Raw genomic sequence first — 19,545 nt, 5'->3', positions numbered from 1 at the left:
AGTACACATGCCAGTGTTCCATGTACCTATTGCAGATTACCATGGCACAAAATGAAAATCAGCATCATTTGAAATTTTTACTCTTTACAGGAATTAGAAGGTGATGAAAGAGGGGAGGAAGTTGAGGATGATGATGAGATTGAAGATTCTGAGGAAGAAGGAGAGGAGGAAGAAGATGATGACAAAACGGCGATGAGTCGTCAGATGCAGATGATTCTGGAGGACATTGACCAGAAATCCTCTGTCAGTGACTCGGCCGATGTTCTGAGGTCATCGGTCAGCGATACTGGAGAGGCAAGGTCTGTAATCAGTGATGCTGACCAGTCAGCTGATGAGGAGGATGTGTTCACTGGGGAGGATACCCAACGAGCCGTACTACAGAGTGTCAAGAACGTGTCCTCGTCAAATTCCAACTCCAGCCAGTCCACTAGAGAGGTCAGTGTCCGACAAATAAATCCGACGGTTTGACTCATGTTATACACTATATAAACTTCATATATATTAACAATGAAGAAATACGACTCTTTGTTTCCTTCTATACAGTTAACGATGAATAAATCAAACTGTCTCGTATACTATTAACAATGAATGAATCCAACTGTTTGTCTCTTTCTATATAATAAACGAGGAATAAATCCGACTGTCTCCTATACAATTAACTACAAATAAATCTGACTGTTTGTCTCCTATACAATTGATGAGGAATAAATCCAGCAGACCGTCTCCCTCTGTAGAATTAACAATGCTGCAATATCTTTGTGTGACTGTGGAAGAACTAGTGTATAGCCTTTGTCTTAAAATCTCCGTTATGAAGAATACCAATCTAAATGAATGAAGATTATATGAATGTGAGACTGCTGATTTTAAGTGTGTTCTTGTGAATTATCTTGAATACCCTTTACACTAGTCTTCATATGTGTTGATATTCAGAAAGTAAGATATCTAATATTGTGCATGATTTTTTTACTAGACTTTTCTGCACTTTCAGGCTGTGCTTAACAGTGTGCGGAACATGCAGGACTCGGACCAGAATGAAGACAAGGATTTTCTGAATGTCGATGATCGATTCATCACGAAGGGAAGAGGTAGTGCTAAAAAGAAAAGATGTGTTCAGCATCGAAATTCGTTTGGATCAGATTCCAGTTTCACGATATCCACACCCAGTGATTCGTTGTGTTCATCGATTAGTTCGCTGGCAGCGGACATTGAGATGGCAGAGAATGATGTTGAATCTCCCGACAAAGACATGATCAGGGACTACTGCCTGACTCTTAGTCATGCGCTCGGTGAAAGTTTTGATGACGATGACGAAAAGCTCGATGATATTCCTCAGAGTTATGAGGATACTCCCCGAACAATTGGACGAGAGGAGGTCAGTCCGCGTGAAAATCTGGATGACACGCTGATCGACGAAGAAGCAGACCTGCATTCAAACGGCAGAAAGAGCAGTGTGTATGGAACTCCCAATGCCAGTGTGGCAGACGAACGATACTTCTCAATCAGTGATCATGAATCCAGTCACACTTCTAACATAACAAGTGCAATATCTAGTGCTGGAGTGAGTGGTACCTCCAGTGGTGACGCGAGGACTAGTAGTACGGACTACCAAGTGTCCAGCGCGTCCACACCGTCTTCCACATCAGACAATCAGGAACTTACGGATAAAAATAGTAATGTAGTGACCGCTGAACCCGGGGCTGCAAAACTGAACAGTGACGGCACTCCTTGGAGGGCCCTGCCTCCCCTCCCAATACTGGCCAGCACCTCAAACTTTGAAAAGAGTTGTAGTGATAAATCAAAAATTATGAAGAAAGAGAAATCCATGGACAAAATAGAAGGGAACAGAAAGCTTCCCGACATCTCAAACTTAAAGAGCAATGTGACTCAGCGGGAGTTTCAGAGTAATGTGACTCAGCGAGAGTTTCAGAGCAATTTTATGAGGCAGCATCTGGGGTCTCCTCGGTCAGAGGGTGTCTCAGCAGAAAAGTCCTGTAGTAATGATTCAGGTAGAAAGACCAAGATCTCTGTGGACCACGCCAAGCTGAAGTCCATGAGTAGTCTAGAGGATAGTTCTAGTCAGGGAGAGGAGAAATCCAAGAAAAAGATCGCAGTGGACGTAAAGCTACGGGAACACATCAAGACGGAGCCTGTGGTCTCTAAACCCGGAGTGATAGGCAAAGGCAGCCATATTGACGACATCCCATTTGTAGATGACAGCGATGAGGAGGTTGTGCAAGAGAAATTTTTTACTCCAGCCACCAGTAAAAAGAAGGAACCAGTCAGAGAGGAGGGTGCTGGGAAGGGAGTAAAAAAGAGGCTGCTTCCTCTGCCCCCACGGGACATACCCGGTGTTAACCACACAGAAATGGGATACACGAGGGAGAAGGCGAGACAGAGGGCTAGGATGAAGAGTGATGAAGAACTGGGGATTAAGAGTGTCGAGTACACACCCAAAGTCAGGGGACTGCTAAAACGCAGCACATCCAATACACCGAGCACCAGTGATTTCGTCTCAGACAGCGATGATCCATCTAAGGTGTTACACTCCACACCAGTGGAGAAAGCAGAGGCACCGAAACCTGACTTCAAGTCCAGTGGGAAAACAAAGAAGAGCAAGAAGAAGAGCATGGACTTAGATCTGACTCTGTCGGAGAAATCGGACGGGGACACCAGTAAGGAAAAAGTCAAGAAGAAAAAATCCTTACTACAGATTCTGAAGCCTGGGAAAGACAAGTCTCCTAAAGAACTGAAAGACAGGCGATCATCATCTAACGACACCCTGGATGAAAAATCTCCAAAGAAAAAGACCAAGACTCCCAAGTCTGACAAGAAGAAGAAAAAGAAGATGAAGTCAGCGTCTGCTCTAGAAGACCTGGACAAGGACCTGAGTGAGCTGAACTTACAAGGGGTGAAGGAAAGGTTTACCAGTGAGAAGAGGCCGGGGCCCTCCAGACGATACGCTGTACGCAAGCCCATGCCACCCAAAGCTGAGTGTAAGTAAAGATATAAGTATAGGGTTAATTTTAGACAAACTTAAGTTTTCAATTGCTGTAAATGATGAATTTTAGACAAACTTAAGTTTTCAATTCCTGTAAATGATTAATTTTTGTAGAGGTGGGGGGCATTCCCAAGATTTTAAATCCTCCATGAGTCGGTTGTGGTAAACTATCGGTTAGGCAGTGCTCCAAGTCACATCTGCTATCAGGTCGCAAAATGGCGACCTATAAATATTTCTGGTCGCCATTTTCAAATTTCTAGTTGCCATGTTCAAAATTTCTACTCGCCATTGTAAAAGATTTTGTAAATAAGACCTACAAGTTTTTTTTTAATTTGAAAATCTTTAAAGAAAAAAATCTACACCCATGTATGCATTTTGTTTATTTTATTTTGAAATTGAATAGAAGTGTACTGTGAAACATGCTGGATGCTAACAAGTCAAGTATTTACTCTGGCAAAAGTTGTATTGCATTGGGCCATCTTGTATATTTTACAGTACGCTTCTGGAGAAGAGAACCCAGCGTTCCACACAAGGATTTGCTTTAAAGTCCTCAATAAGTGGGCCTTCACTGCTTATGCGAATAAGAGCTTCTACTTTTGTTGGATCTTTTGCTGAACAATCAGTACCAGCATCAATAAGAACACTACATCCCGAGTTTGTAATTGTCTGTGAAAATTAGCAACAACAGTTGCCCCGCTCGACTTACTGCTCGACTTACTGCTAATAATGCAGTCACGGACAAAGACGTGTCTCTTACTGTTACCGTGATTTAAGTCACACTTCCACATTTGAAAGACGCACACCAGGTCGTGGTGAAATCGTACAATGGGTGTCCAGAAATGGTGGACGTTGCTGGCTGATTGGCCTCACAAATTCTGCAAAACATTTTGCAATCTCTGTATATCAACCACAAAAATTCCTTCAGCCATTAGGACTGGGGTTCTTCCTATACTTTTGCATTTTTCTTTAGACACAGCTACGTCATCTTTTAATGCAGAACTTTCTCCGTGTGATTCTTGAATTTCTTCGTTACATGTACTAGGCCGAGGCTTCTACTTTTTACTAAGTTCAAAGTGCTTTAACCCTCATTTTACCGCCATATTGATTGCTTTCAAACGCTGTTTTGACCGAGACTGAAAAATATTTATTCAGACTTCCGATCCCGATTACAAAATTTTACTGGATGCCCAATTTTTTTCCACTCGCAAAAATGCGACTTAGATATAATCTCTAATCGCAAAATCCATTTTCTGGTCGCAAATGCGACTGTTTTACTCGCAACTTGGAGCACTGTTAGGGTGCTCGTGTCACAAATGGGAGGCCCGGGTTTGATTCCTCGTCTGACGGTTCCTTCACCAAATGCATGAAATTGTTCACTTGACAGCTCGATTTTCAGTTTCAAGACAAGTCATGTGTCTTTTGGATATGTCTTTAAAAATGGAGGTCCCGTGTTGGCAAAATAAAGTAACCCCAAAGTGTCATGCCTAGCTTTGAATCTATGATGCATGTACTTTATCTTAATAAAAAACCTGGTGATATTTCTTTATGATTGAAAATAGTAATTGCAATGTACCATTCACTGTATGTTAGTAAGCTATAAGTGCGACTGCTTTATGATGTAGTAATTACTGTAACAATATTTTCTTCCCTGTGTTTTTCAGTGGAGGAGTTTTCAGACTCAGACGACAGCAGAATGGACACATTAAAGAGAGCAAGGGTAAAAATCTCACTCATCTCACATAACACAAACACTAAAGAAAGCAAGGGTAAAAATCTCACTCATCTCACATAACACAGCACACTAAAGAGAGCAAGAGTAAAAATCTCGCTCATCTCACATAACACAGCACATAAAGAGAACAAGGGTAAAAATATAACTCATCTCACATAACACAGCACACCTAAAGAGAACAAGGGTAAAAATCTCACTCATTTCAAATAACACAATCACTAAAGAGAGCAAGGGTAAAAATCTCGCCCATCTCACATAACACAGCACATAAAGAGAGCAAGGGTAAAAATCTCACTCATCTCACATAACACAGCACAGTAATCAGAGAAAATCAGAAGGTTCAGTAATTTGTGCTGTGCAAGTTATTTGTTTGGATGATTGTTGTAACATTAAAACCATGCAAGACTCAGATGTTAATGTCACAGAAAACAAGCTGTGAATTCTGTCAAACAAGTGCATTAATACTACAGAACTGAGATGTTAAGAGCAGAAAAGGAGGATGCCTTCGAGATGCACTGTGAGAGGTTTTCCTGATGCTCAGATTATTTTTATTGTTTTACAGGATCGTCGAACAATGTCTGAGGATGAGCTGAATTACCGCATCGCTCGACGTGTTCAGTCCGCAGCCAGAAAACACATGAAGCAGCAGGAACAGAAACGACTGCGAATGGCACAGGAAATTCAGCGACAACTGGAAGAAGTAGATGTCAAACAGAAAGAGCTGGAGGAGAGGGGTGTGATTGTGGAGCGGGCACTCCGAGGGGAGGGGCCAGGTACATATAAATTATAATCAATAAAATAGAGGGATGTGATTGTGGAGCAGGCACTCCGAGGGGAGGGACCAGGTACATACATGTATAAATTATAATCAATAAAATGGAGGGGTGTGATTGTGGAGCGGACACTCCGAGGGGAGGGGCCAGGTACATATAAATTATAATCAATAAAATGGAGGGATGTGATTGTGGAGCGGGCAGTCCTAGGAGTGGTGTCAGGTACATATAAATTATAAATCAATAAAATGGAGAGGTGTGATTGTGGAGTAGGCAATCCTAGGAGTGGTGCCAGGTACATATAAATTATAAATCAATAAAATGGAGGGGTATGATTGTGGAGTAGGCAATCCTAGGAGTGGTGCCAGGTACATATAAATTATAAATCAATAAAATGGAGGGTGTGATTGTGGAGTGGGTCCTCTAAGGGAAGGGGCCAGGTTCATATAAATTATAAATCGATATTTATGTTTGTAGATGCGGGACTTGATTAACAACACGTTTTTTGTAGATGCGGGTCGTGTGGAGGCTGAGTTGATGCAGGAGTGGTTTACTTTGGTGTATGAGAAGAACGCTCTCGTCCGTTACGAATCTGAACTCATGGTGAAGTAAGTAGCGCCTCATCATTTAAATTCTTAGTCAACATCACAGGTGTAGATCAAGTCTTCATCACAGGTGTCAAGTCTTCATCACAGGTGTAGATCAAGTCTTCATCACAGGTGTCAAGTCTTCATCTCCGGTGTCAAATCTTCATCACAGGTGTCAAGTCTTCATCACAGGTGTCAAGTCTTCATCACGGGTGTCAAGTTTTCATCACAGGTGTAGATCAAGTCTTCATCACAGGTGTAGATCAAGTCTTCATCACAGGTGTAGATCAAGTCTTCATCACAGGTGTCAAGTCTTCATCACAGGTGTAGATCAAGTCTTCATCACAGGTGTAAATCAAGTGTTTTGGGGTGACTGTGTTATACAGGTGTGTTTGGGAGACTGTGTGATACAGGTGTGTTTGGTAGACTGTGTTATACAGGTGTGTTTTAGGAGGTTGTGTTATACAGGTGTGTTTAAGGAGGTTGTGTTATACAGGTGTGTTTGGGAGGCTGTGTTATATAGGTGTGTTTTGGGAGGCTGTATGTTATATTGGTGTGTTTTGGGAGGCTGTATGTTATATAGGTGTGTTTTCGTAGCTTGAGTTATACAGGTGTGTTTAACCCTTTCTCTACCGGTACATTTTAGAGGTTTTTAAAGACTAAATGACAATATTTTTAAATCGAGTTACATCTGCATGTACAGTATAATCTGTCTAAACCGGCTATGTGTGGTTCCAAAGAAATTGGCCGGTTTGCACAGAGTCCAGAGTGCAGAATGTTGACAAGAATGAGAGTTGCTTCCCTTGTATTCACTATCTATGCATACGTGTGTAATGATTGCTAACGTTGTAATATATTACAAAAGAATTCAAAATGTAAAAATATAAATGTCAGTGTTTTATTGTCGTGCTCATTTGAAAAAATTAAAATTTTTATTAAACAGTTTAAAATCTGGGAATTATTCGCGCAATTTTCTGTTGGTATATTGTCGATTTCGTCTACATCATCGCCGTTATCAAGTGCTACATTATGTATGTTCGTCAAGTTTGTGTTGTGTTCGTTTAAAATTTGTTTTTCCCAGCTTTCATTGTAAATGTATCGCTTTCAACTGTCTCAATTTGTGAAACGGAAACTAATGTAATGCCGAGTGATCGACTGGACATGGCGAGTTGTGCTAACTAACTGCATATCATCACTGTCTAACTCGCCGTAGAGCTCCGAGAAGTCCACGAGGGGAAACCTTGCTTTTGGAAAACATAACGGGATTGTTGCCGATTTTGTTTTATTCCAAGAATGTATCGAATTCATCGATTAATTGAACTTTGTCTTTTAATGTCAGTTCTCGTCTCTGTCGTTAGGGGGAGGGCGCCATTACCTCGTGCGTGGTGCTGTCATAATTGAAAAGTGCACCCCTAAAAATCAGGTTTTATTTTAAACTGATCGCGACTCATCGCCAGTTGCACTCTTTTACTTACCTGTGGCTTCCCTTGAGACACCCTTTGTGTACACCGCGTGTGATCGACCGAATACCGACAGGTTGGTCATCGTGGGGTGGCTGGTTTAAATGCGATAATTAGAGCTAATTACGAGCAGTTGGGACCTTGTGTACACCGAATACCATTGACCGCAACAATTAGGGTGGTGTATCATCGAGGGGCCGGTTTACACAGGATAATTAAAGTTAATTGATAGCAGTTGGGACTGTGTAAGCCGGGCGATATACAGAATACGCAGTATCCGGAGTACAGGGAATTATTAATAAAGGATTTGTTAAAGAAATGTTAGGGACTATATTTTGTGGCCGGAATTGACAGAGCGCCGGAGTACTCAGAGGCCTGTTTAGACAAATTATACTGTATCACGATTTTAGGTAGGCATGTGATATATAATTTTGTTTCGAATTGGACAGGGAACATTTTTTTCATAAAGTTTGTCATGTTATCCCATGACCCCAAAGAGTTCTACGGGGTCAAAGGTCATTTAAGTGCACATTTTTGCAATCTTTTTTCTCTGGAATATATATATTACGACCCCTCTCACTGGATTCGAGTCAAAAATAGGAAATTCTAAATGTATGAGCTGATATGTCTTTTAAAATACTACAAAAACATCACAATCAAATTAATCAATTTTATTGACAAACAAATATTTTTGGTTGCTAAGTAACAACACTCATGGTGTAATTTTGACCATAATTTGCCTTTCTACATCCATTCGACACAATTTAAACATAGTTACATTGCATGATGATTAGTAAATGTCACATTATTTTAAAAATATAATCTTTGACTAGATCTCAATCATTTTAAAAGGTTTTTAACAAAAAATATAATGAAGAGAATTAAGGTCAAAGGTCATAAAATGAAAATTTCGTACTTCATATACATATTCATCATTTTCTAATAATATGACGTTTTGCCATTGTATTCCACTAAATAGTATAAATATTGCAACATTAAAACAAAGATCTTTCCTGTTAAAATCTAAAAAAAAAATCAATTTTTTTATATTCAAATATATTTGGTTGCTAAGCAACAACACCATTATGATATCAAATGCTATGCGAAAATAATGCCCGTTTTTCCTCCCCAAGTTCATTGTACATGTATACGAATGTTCAAGTACTTACTTTCAATCACTAAATTTAAATGTACTTGCATTATATTTAATAAAAATTGTTCTTCTTATATTCAACCTCTTAAAACATTTCTAGACATAATTCTTGATACTAGGTTGTTCCGATAGGGGCATGCGTTGACCAATATCTGTCTATCGACTGGAACTTCTCAGCAGACATGTATAAGATAATGCCCAAAAATCTGAAGGAAAAAAAAGAAAGATTGTTTATACTTAGCCCCAATATACTGATGTATTCTCAGAGCTTTTGAATACTCAGTTGGCTCTGTAAATGTTTTCTATAATCAAGGCCCTCTGAAAATTATGCGTTTAATTACTTGTAAAATTTTATCTTTAATAAATGTGTTAGATGCACAGCCAGATTAATTTTGGTAAAGGTAATCTTATAAAATGCATTTTATTATTAGCTCTTCTGAGCCGAAGGCTCAAAGAGCTAATGCTATGGCCATTTGTGCGGTGTGCGTAAACTTTTTAGAAAAAGGGCTATAACTCAAGAATCCCTTGGCCAATTTTTTTCAATTTTGTTACAGGGTATCATTGGCTCAAGGGCTTTCATACATACTAAATAGAGGGATGTGACCCTTTAACAAGGGGAGATAATCAGGAAAATACAAACAAAAGTAGTGGTTGCTAAAAAATCTTCTTCTCAAGAACCACTGGGCAGATTATCACCAAACTTACACATAAGGATGAGGATATGTTGTAGATTAAAAATTGTTCAAGGCATTACCCTGGGGCAAAGGGCGTGGTCTCAAGGTCACTTCAAAGTTGACCTAAATTTATATTTCCTTAAATCTTTGATATTTTAGTCATTATAAGGACTAGGATCATCAAATTTTGACAGTTGATGCATTTTAGGACTTTGTGTCAAGTTGTCTCAAAAGTAGGTCACGGTGACCTACTTTTTGAATTTTGCAGGTATTTATTTTAAAATTAATTTTGATGCATATCTTGGACACTTTGAAGCCTATGATCATCAAAACTTGTCAGTTTGTGGATCATGGACCTTGAAATGCGTCAACTGAAAAATAGGTCACCGTGACCTACTTTCTGAATTTTATGGCTTATCATTTATAGATATATTTTAAGTTGTTATTTCAAATACCGAGAGGTTTAGAATCATCAAATCTTGTAAGTTGATGCGTCTTGAGGCCTTGAAACATATTTATAAAAAAGTAGGTCACAGTGACCTACTTTTTGAATTTTACAGATATTCAAATTTCACATTTTCAATTTTAGATGCATATTTTGGGCACTGTAAAACCTAGGATCATCAAACTTTGTCAGTTGATGCGTCTTCAGTCTTCGGTTTGTGTCAACAAAAAAGTAGGTCACCGTGACCTACTTTTGGTATTTGACAGCTAAATTACTATATTTCAGACACTATTTGACCTACAATCATCAAACTTTGTCAGTTGATGCATCTTGAGTCTTCGGAGTGTATCGACCAAAAAGTAGGTCACTGTGACCTACTTTTGGCATTTGACAGTTATATTTATATATTTCAGTCACTAATTGACCTACAATCATCAAACTTTGACAGTTGATGCATCTTGAGTCTATGGAGTGTGTCGACCAAAAAGTAGGTCACCTTGACCTACTTTTGGAATTGGACAGCTATATTTATATATTTCAGATACTATTTGACCTACAGTCATCAAACTTTGTCAGTTGATGGGTCTTGCATGTTCGAAGGGTTTCGACCAAAAAGTAGGTCAACTTGACCTACTTTTGGAATTGGACGGCTATATTTATATATTTCAGATACTATTTGACCTACAGTCATCAAACTTTGTCAGTTGATGGGTCTTGCATGTTCGGAGTTCACTGACCAAAAGGTAGGTCACCATGACCTACGATTGGAATTTGACAGCTATATTTCAATATTCAGATACTAATTGGCTTAAAATCATCAAACTTTGTCAGTTGATATTTTTTGGGTTCTCAAAATGTGTAAACCAAAAAGTAGGTCACATTGACCTACTATTTTTGAATTCTTAGGATTTAACTAAAGATTTAGAATACTAAGAGGCTAAGAATAGAAATGGTGGGGTTGTACAATTTATCAGAAGAGCGATTCTAGGCCCTTGGGCCTCTTGTTCGTTTTAAACTGGAAATCACTGTCACAATATCGGTACTTTAAAACTAGTAATACCTGTACAGTTCCTCTTCAGTGAGAGGCTTCGAACTTCCTTGGGAAGCATATGACAACCCTTCCCCCTAGATATGACCATCGCAGCATAATGGTTGGTGGCAACACAGATGGAGAAAACCAAATCTTCTGTCAAAAACAGCTTCATAAAATCTGCAATTCTCTGAATAATCAGGTCCCATATCTGAAAATAAAAATGCAAATAAAATCAGTATTGGCCATCATACCTTATTTGTCAGCATTTAAAACACTTAGCATACCTTATAATTAGAAACAGAAGAATGATTTTCCGTGTTTTGTCTCTTTTTGTATGCATGTTATATCTAGTAATGCAACGATAAACAGTAAAATGGTACACGCATATCAGTGTACCATAATGCCATGATTCCATTTGTGAATGTATTATCTGGATTCATTTGAATGTTAACTAAATGTATACGGATTTAACCCTATATTCAACCTCAAAGAGTCATACCAACTGCATGCCAGGTTGTCACTCCGAATGAAATGCCACAGTTCTTGGATCAGGTGTCCCTGTGTCCTCCACATCAACATACTTCCAATGCATGTCTGGATTTGCCAGTAGACTGTCACTAGTGGAAGATACCTGGAAGCTTCCCACTAAATATTGGGATGTCAATAACCTTTTTAAAGATGAAAAAATACAATTAAGAATTATTGGTTTGTGTTTTAAAGCAGAATATAAGCTTCATGATAGTAAGGGACAGTTTCGCACGAAAGTACTGATCATATTTATTTAAAGATAGAGATGTCCTATATTTGAAGTGCTATTTGGTAAAGGATTACATAGATAGTTATTTCGGATTTCAAAGATTTCGGTTGAGCATCACTGAAGAGACATTATTTGTCGAAATGTGCATCTGGTGCATCAAAATTGGTACCATATAAGTTTTACATACATATGTTAGAAATCAAATGAATGGAATATTTCATTATACTTTGCGAGTGTAGCAGAGTGCGTATTGAAAAAAACCCCACTATACATCATGGAGGTGTTAGCATTATGCCCAACATATACATGGGAGCAAATACTGAAGAAATTCAGGTTAAAATATACAGTGTCCAGCGAAAATATTGTGCCTCTGAGGGAAATTGAATGGCCCCAGATTTAAAGTAGAATTGAATTGGTTCTTCATTGTACACAGTGTCTAAATTCCCTGGCATGGTACTCTGATGGGGTGTGGATTTAGTCGATATTAGAGAAAATCTAAGCAAGAAGTTGGCAGATGCCCATCAGCTCATAGCACACCAGCATGTATGGATCATATAATTAAATGCTTTTTCAATAGCCTGTCATAACCAGATTTTGATTGATGTTAACCCCCCCCCGCGCACACCTTTTGTCCCAAAGAAACATTTTGTTTTTATTTCTGTTGCAATATGAAGAAAAACCTCAAATTACGGTAATAAATTCTATTATTACGATAATACAATAATGCAATATATGCTTTCCTAACAGATTGTGTTTTCTTTTCATAGAAAGATTTTTTTTTATAAACATAGAAAATCTTGGAAAATAGCCTCCGCACCAATGGTCATGAATGCCCAGTCTGATTAAAACCATCCCACCCTTTTCTCATCGTACACTAAATCCACCCTCTTCTTACACTCGCGCGTCAGGTGAGGAGATACCAAAGGGGGGGGGGGGGGGGGTCAGACTGATTAATGCCGGACCAGGACAGATTAATTGATGTCAGATATGTTCAGCTCTTAATAAACAATTGGGTGTTATACACTTGGTTTAGATATCATAAAATATAAATATTTTCTTTCATGAAACGACAAATTATGGCATCAAATCGCGGTTAATATATTAATCGTGCATTTTTCATAACATGACATAACCGCGAACATTTTTTTTTTTTGTAGTCGGCCTATGTGGCTACATCAACTTACATGTTTATACTGAATGCATGATCGTTTGGGTCATCCTGCAACAGGATATCCAAGGTATCTTCAGACTTCTTCATCTGACATCAGGTCCTTTTCAAGATGTAAAATACAATACAAGCGTTTGTTGTGTTGTTGTTTTCGTTGAAACGGAAACACGTGTGTTGCCCGTGGACACTTTCAGAAAACCCCGCGGTCGCGATCCGGATCACGGGGGAAAAAGTATTATATAATACAATATGCAGACTGATCTTTTTGTTTTCTTTGTTTGGCAGAAAAAAATTATTTCTATACCGAATAAATATTACATAATGTTTATATCTGAATTTGAAGTATTTTTTTTTTTATTCACTCTACCGATGTAACATTCTCGTTAGGTGTTTTATGAAGTTACAATACAAGTAGGTGGTGTAACTGTTATTTACCAATAATGGTTTTTATACTTCTTTTTTTTTAAAGCAGAGAATACCTGGCTGATTATTTCATACATATATGGATATTGTTTTAGTGTATCAAAAAGTATTCATATTACCAACAGAGGACAATACAAATAGTTTTCACTACTTTATTGTGCGATGCGCGTCGATCGCTTTCAGCACCGACATTTTATCGCTAATTTTAAAGAAAACCGCGCAGCATGTCCCAATTTCATTTTATCGTAATATAAAAACTAACAAGAATTACAACACGAATAAGGGCCCATCAAAAAGAAAATTTCCTGTACTTTTACAGACTGTATTTACTTTTCCCAATTTCCATATATGAATATTGGTAAAATGCCGATCTGTTTAAACATTGAGAAATAAAATTGTAAGAAAGCGTACATGTGCAAAAAATAGCTATTTTCTTATAACTTTGCCAGGCATTAGAAATAATTTTTATATGTTCTGAAAGTAGGGAATATATGCTTTTCAAAAATATAAAAAATAGTACATTCATACGGGAGATTAAAAAAATCGTATCGAGGGGGAAAATGGCCTTGCGACAAAGCGTTGCGTCATATTTAGACGAAGCTATCTTTCGCTTTAAATGCTTTTATTAATTTAATAGCTTTATTTACTTAACTGATTTTTACATAGTTAAAAAATAGAGAAAATTTCCAAAAATATGATATATAGATCATATATCTTATGACCGTAGTTTGAAAGATTTAGAGGCACTCCTTTTGCGCTGTCCCATTTTTACGCGCCACCGGTCAAATTGACCGGTACGGTAGAGAAGGGGTTAAGGAGGTTGTGTTATACAGGTGTGTTTGGGAGGTTGTGCTATATAGGTGTGTTTTAGGAGGCTGTATGTTATATAGGTGTGTTTTGGGAGGCTGTATGTTATATAGGTGTGTTTTCGTAGCTTGTGTTATACAGGTGTGTTTAAGGAGGTTGTGTTATACAGGTGTATTTGGGTGACTGTGTTATACAGGGGTGTTTGGGAAGGAGGTTGTGTGTATAGGTGTGTTTAAGGAGGTTGTGTGTAGGTGTGTTATAGGAGGTTGTGTGTATAGTTGTGTTTAAGGAGGTTGTGTGTAGGTGTGTTTAAGGAGGTTGTGTTATACAGGTGTGTTTGGGAGGTTGTGTTATACAGGTGTGTTTAAGGAGGTTGTTTGTGTAGGTGTTTAAGGAGGTTGTGTGAAGGTGTGTTATAAGAGGTTGTGTGTATAAGTGTGTTTCTCCTTTCAGTGCCCAGTACATGGAACTGGAGGACAGACACGGTCGTCTTGAGCAGGAGCTGAGAGAGAAGATGTCCATAGAAAGTGAGTAGCAGCACACAGCACTTCTTAGTCACCACCCTGGGTACAGCTGGCCACTGCAGGCCCATAACATGTCTAAATAACTATAAACATTGTTACAGTAGTAATCGTGGGCTGTGTGAAGTCAGCATGATGATTTATATTCATTGAATGAACTTGTGCTTGGAATGATGATACTTATTGCACAGAGAATAAATTTGTGTGTTGAATGACCTAGATTGCATTATGAATAACCTTGACCTGGATTTTTAATGCTTCAGATGATGGGGATAGCGAGGATGAAACATGTCTGTCAGATCTTCTCTCTGTTTATTGCAATACTTATGGTATAAAAATCTTTATTAACCAATGGAATTCAGAGGCCGGGGTCTTACCCTCCAATTTCCCGGGCCAAACCTGTACACGCACCCCACCACCACTACATCATCACATGTCCCAGTCACGCACCACCACTACATCATCACATGTCCCAGTCACACACCACCACTACATCATCACATGTCCCAGTCACACCCCACCATCACTACATCATCACATGTCCCAGTCACACACCACCATTACTACATCATCACATGTCCCAGTCACACACCACCGCTACATCATCACATGTCCCAGTCACACCCCACCACTACATCATCACATGTCCCAGTCACACACCACCACTACATCATCACATGTCCCAGTCACACACCATTACTACATCATCACATGTCCCAGTCACGCACCACCACTACATCATCACATGTCCCAGTCACACACCACCATCACTACATCATCACATGTCCCAGTCACACACCACCATCACTACATCATCACATGTCCCAGTCACACACCACCATTACTACATCATCACATATCCCAGTCACACCCCACCACTACATCATCACATGTCCCAGTCACACCCCACCACTACATCATCACATGTCCCAGTCACACACCATTACTACATCATCACATGTCCTAGTCATACCACCACCACTACCTCATCACATGTCCCAGTCACACACCATTACTACATCATCACATGTCCCAGTCACACACCACCACTACATCATCACATGTCCCAGTCACACACCATTACTACTTCATCACATGTCACAGTCACACACCATTACTACCTTATCACATGTCACAGTCACACACCATTACTACATCATCACATGTCCCAGTCACACACCACCACTACCTCATCACATGTCCCAGTCACACCCCACCACTACATCATCACATGTCCCAGTCACACCCCACCACTACATCATCACATGTCCCAGTCACACACCATTACTACATCATCACATGTCCTAGTCATACCACCACCACTACATCATCACATGTCCCAGTCACACCCCACCACTACATCATCACATGTCCCAGTCACACACCACCATCACTACATCATCACATATCCCAGTCACACCCCACCACTACATCATCACATATCCCAGTCAAACCTGTACACACCCCACCACCACATCACATGTCCCAATCAAACCTGTACACACCCCACCACCACTACATCACATGTCCCAGTGAAACCTGTACACACCCCACCACCACTACATCACATGTCCCAGTGAAACCTGTACACACCCCACCACCACTACATCACATGTCCCAGTGAAACCTGTACACACCCCACCACCACTACATCACATGTCCCAGTCAAACCTGTACACACCCCACCACCACTACATCACATGTCCCAGTCAAACCTGTACACACCCCACCACCACTACATCATCACATTTCCTGGTCAAATTTGTACACACTCCAGTAATCACTACATTATTACATTTGTCACTGATGATAAGCGACTCGAATTCTGTACCCTTCCAAATATACGACTTGTTCTGGGTGTGTTGTTAGCATTGGTTGACTTACCTATGACCCTTGCAGTCCCTCCCCTGGATTTCCCACAGTACTAAGTGCTTATGTTAAATGGAATCATATGCACGCTTTTAGCAATGGGGTATTACTCCACACTCAAGTTATGATTATCATTGTCTGTGTAATCTATTACATCACACGGCTTGTTCATTAAGACATGTTCAGTAATTGTTACATCACATGACTTGTTCAGTAATTGTTACATCACAAGGCTTGTTCAGTAAGACATGTTCAGTAATTGTTACATCACATGACTTGTTCATTAAGACATGTTCAGTAATTGTTACATCACATGACTTGTTCAGTATGACATGTTCAGTAATTGTTACATCACAAGGCTTGTTCAGTAAGACATGTTCAGTAATTGTTACATCACAATGCTTGTTCAGTAAGACATGTTCAGTAATTGTTACATCACAATGCTTGTTCAGTAAGACATGTTCAGTAATTGTTACATCACAAGGGTTGTTTAGTAATCTGTTACAACACAGTATAACATGTTCAGTAATCTGTAACATCACAAGGCTTGTTCAGTACGACTTGCAGAATTAATTTGACCTGCTGTACTTTGTGCATCATCTCGCATAGGTAACAAAAATTTGAATATTAGGAGTGGATCCCGAATTGTTAAGGGGGTGATGGTGTATAACATGAACGTGTATGTCATGAAACTCGTCTACATGCCCCTTAATCTCTGCTGGATCCACCTCCCTTTATATCTGCTGGATCCACCTCGCTGTTAGATCCGTTCCCAGAGATTTATGAATGGTTGAATCTGATGATGTTGTATACTGTGCTGTAGGTACTATGACTCGTAGTGGCCAACTGCAGAACCTGTCCGAGCTCCTTAGGGCTAGCTCCAGACGTGGTATATACTGTTGTGCTGGGTGTGGTGTGAGGGATTTCTGCACAGATGATAGCTTTTCTTTCTTTTTCTTCAGAGTTGTAAAAAGTGCATATCAGTTAAATCAGCTAGGGTTTTGAATGAAAAATTCGGGATTGAAGCTGGCTATCATTGAATTTCTTCTCCAATACATGTTTGACTGTAGATGTAGTATTGAATAAGGACATATAAATATTAAAGATGAACATTAGAAGCAGAAGTCATAGTGACTGGTCTTTCAGATCAGACCTAAGAAATGCAGGCCTATGTGATGGTAGATTTCTACACGATAAGAAGAAAAAACTTGTCACAGCTTTGTATGTTAGGCGTAGGTCTAAATTTGTGGCCTAAAGCTGGTGATGTCTTTGCATGAGTGGAAAATTCTCAAATGGAATGCAAATCAAACAAGCAAACAATGTCTTTTGTTATGACTATAGCAGTAAGAACAACACACGAAAACAATAATTTGTAAGTACATGTAGCTTTCATTTTTTGGATATTTTTTTCTCTCTTGTCATTTTGAAGCAATTTTAGGATACTTTTAGATGTAGAGAAATATTCTTCCCTATTCATAGTTATCCTTGTATGATGATAGGAAATGCACGCTGTTGTGAATATTACAGGTGAAATGGGGATCGGTCAGTGAGGGCCCCCATTGTAATATCAACGTCTAAAGATAATAAATGTAGATTCTAAACAGAAAAGTTTGACTTCAGTAGATATGAGTAATGAATAGATCCAGTGTTCTCTCTAGATGTTGCATTTTTAAATTTGTCACATGTTGCCAGTCAAGAGCTGCTTAAATTCTCACACTTTCCACTGTCTTGGGGGAAAATAAAGCAGTTTGTCGTCATTTTGCTTTTCCTGCATTTGCCACAGCTTTTGTCGAATCCATACAAGTCAATGGTCAATGTTATACCCGACACCACAACACGGGAGACACACTGCCAGTTATTTCATACTCTGATGTCAATGTTATACACCACAACACGCGAGACACACTGCCAGTTATTTCATACTCTGACGTCAATGTTATACATCACAACACGGGAGACACACTGCCAGTTATTTCATACTCTGATGTCAATGTTATACACCACAACACAGGAGACACACTGCCAGTTATTTCATACTCTGATGTCAATGTTATACACCACAACACAGGAGACACACTGCCAGTTATTTCATACTCTGATGTCAATGTTATACATCACAACACGGGAGACACACTGCCAGTTATTTCATACTCTGATGTCAATGTTATACATCACAACACGGGAGACACACTGCCAGTTATTTCATACTCTGACGTCAATGTTATACACCACAACACGCGAGACACACTGCCAGTTATTTCATACTCTGATTGACGTCAATGTTATACACCACAACACGCGAGACACACTGCCAGTTATTTCATACTCTGATGTCAATGTTATACACCACAACACGCGAGACACACTGCCAGTTATTTCATACTCTGATGTCAATGTTATACACCACAACACGCGAGACACACTGCCAGTTATTTCATACTCTGACGTCAATGTTATACACCACAACACGCGAGACACACTGCCAGTTATTTCATACTCTGATTGACGTCAATGTTATACACCACAACACGCGAGACACACTGCCAGTTATTTCATACTCTGATGTCAATGTTATACATCACAACACGGGAGACACTCTGCCAGTTATTTCATACTCTGATTGACGTCAATGTTATACAATCATCATGTAATGTTGTAATATTCCATTTTACACAATTTTAGTAATAGATTTTGATTACGGTAAGTAGTGTCTACTAAACCTGAAATTTCTAACGCCATTAAAACAGGATTTTGTTTATGCATGCATCTCTCCTCTTATTATTTATTTTTTCTTCAAGGCAGTTTTAAATTATTTTATTGCTTTTCATTTGATGGTAGAAATTGCATGCTTTGATTAAATCCCCCTGTAACTAAACCTTTGCCAGATTCTGAGAAAACTCCGGAACAAGCGGGAGAAGAGAAGAGAATTCTCGACGAGCTCCTAGAGGTAGTCGAGGAAAGAGACAAGCTTGTTGCTATGTTAGAGGAAGAAAGAGTCAGGTAAGGTCAGAGTTGAAAGTAGTGTCAGTAGGTCATCACCATGACAGCAACTGAGATATTATGTTTGATTTGATGGCCTGATTTGCTCTGTTTAATTTTGTTTCCTCTGTCTGATGTGTTTGAGCATAAATTTTGCATTTTACTT

The 19,545-nt window shown here is 39.2% G+C and overlaps 1 protein-coding gene and 1 long non-coding RNA gene across 15 annotated transcripts in view; one reads left to right on the top strand and one right to left on the bottom strand.

The window, feature by feature from the left end:
- The window catches only part of LOC125673352 (protein-methionine sulfoxide oxidase mical3b-like), a 53,481-nt gene that overhangs the window by 29,612 nt on the left and 4,324 nt on the right, over positions 1 to 19,545 (top strand). For 10 of the 14 annotated variants that reach the window (XM_056159370.1, XM_056159364.1, XM_056159365.1 and 7 more), the window contains 8 exons: positions 91 to 435; positions 989 to 2,993; positions 4,660 to 4,715; positions 5,293 to 5,503; positions 6,015 to 6,111; positions 14,464 to 14,537; positions 19,083 to 19,100; positions 19,286 to 19,400. In XM_056159370.1, coding sequence (XP_056015345.1) covers positions 91 to 435; positions 989 to 2,993; positions 4,660 to 4,715; positions 5,293 to 5,503; positions 6,015 to 6,111; positions 14,464 to 14,537; positions 19,083 to 19,100; positions 19,286 to 19,400 — 2,921 coding nt within the window. Of the gene's footprint in view, positions 1 to 90; positions 436 to 988; positions 2,994 to 4,659; positions 4,716 to 5,292; positions 5,504 to 6,014; positions 6,112 to 14,463; positions 14,538 to 17,223; positions 18,859 to 19,082; positions 19,101 to 19,285; positions 19,401 to 19,545 lie in introns of those variants that run through there. The other 4 variants (XM_056159367.1, XM_056159375.1, XM_056159374.1 and 1 more) reach the window with 4 other exon arrangements.
- Positions 8,201 to 12,953, bottom strand: LOC130052996 (uncharacterized). Its single transcript, XR_008801424.1, has 4 exons — positions 12,797 to 12,953; positions 11,355 to 11,523; positions 10,883 to 11,063; positions 8,201 to 8,909 (listed from the first exon to the last, which is right to left on the bottom strand). It is a non-coding gene; the product is annotated as an uncharacterized LOC130052996 (long non-coding RNA).

Source organism: Ostrea edulis, chromosome 3 (assembly GCF_947568905.1).
Source record: "Ostrea edulis chromosome 3, xbOstEdul1.1, whole genome shotgun sequence".
Classification (NCBI taxonomy): Eukaryota; Metazoa; Mollusca; class Bivalvia; order Ostreida; family Ostreidae; genus Ostrea; species Ostrea edulis.
This window is presented reverse-complemented; position numbering and strand designations above follow the sequence as displayed.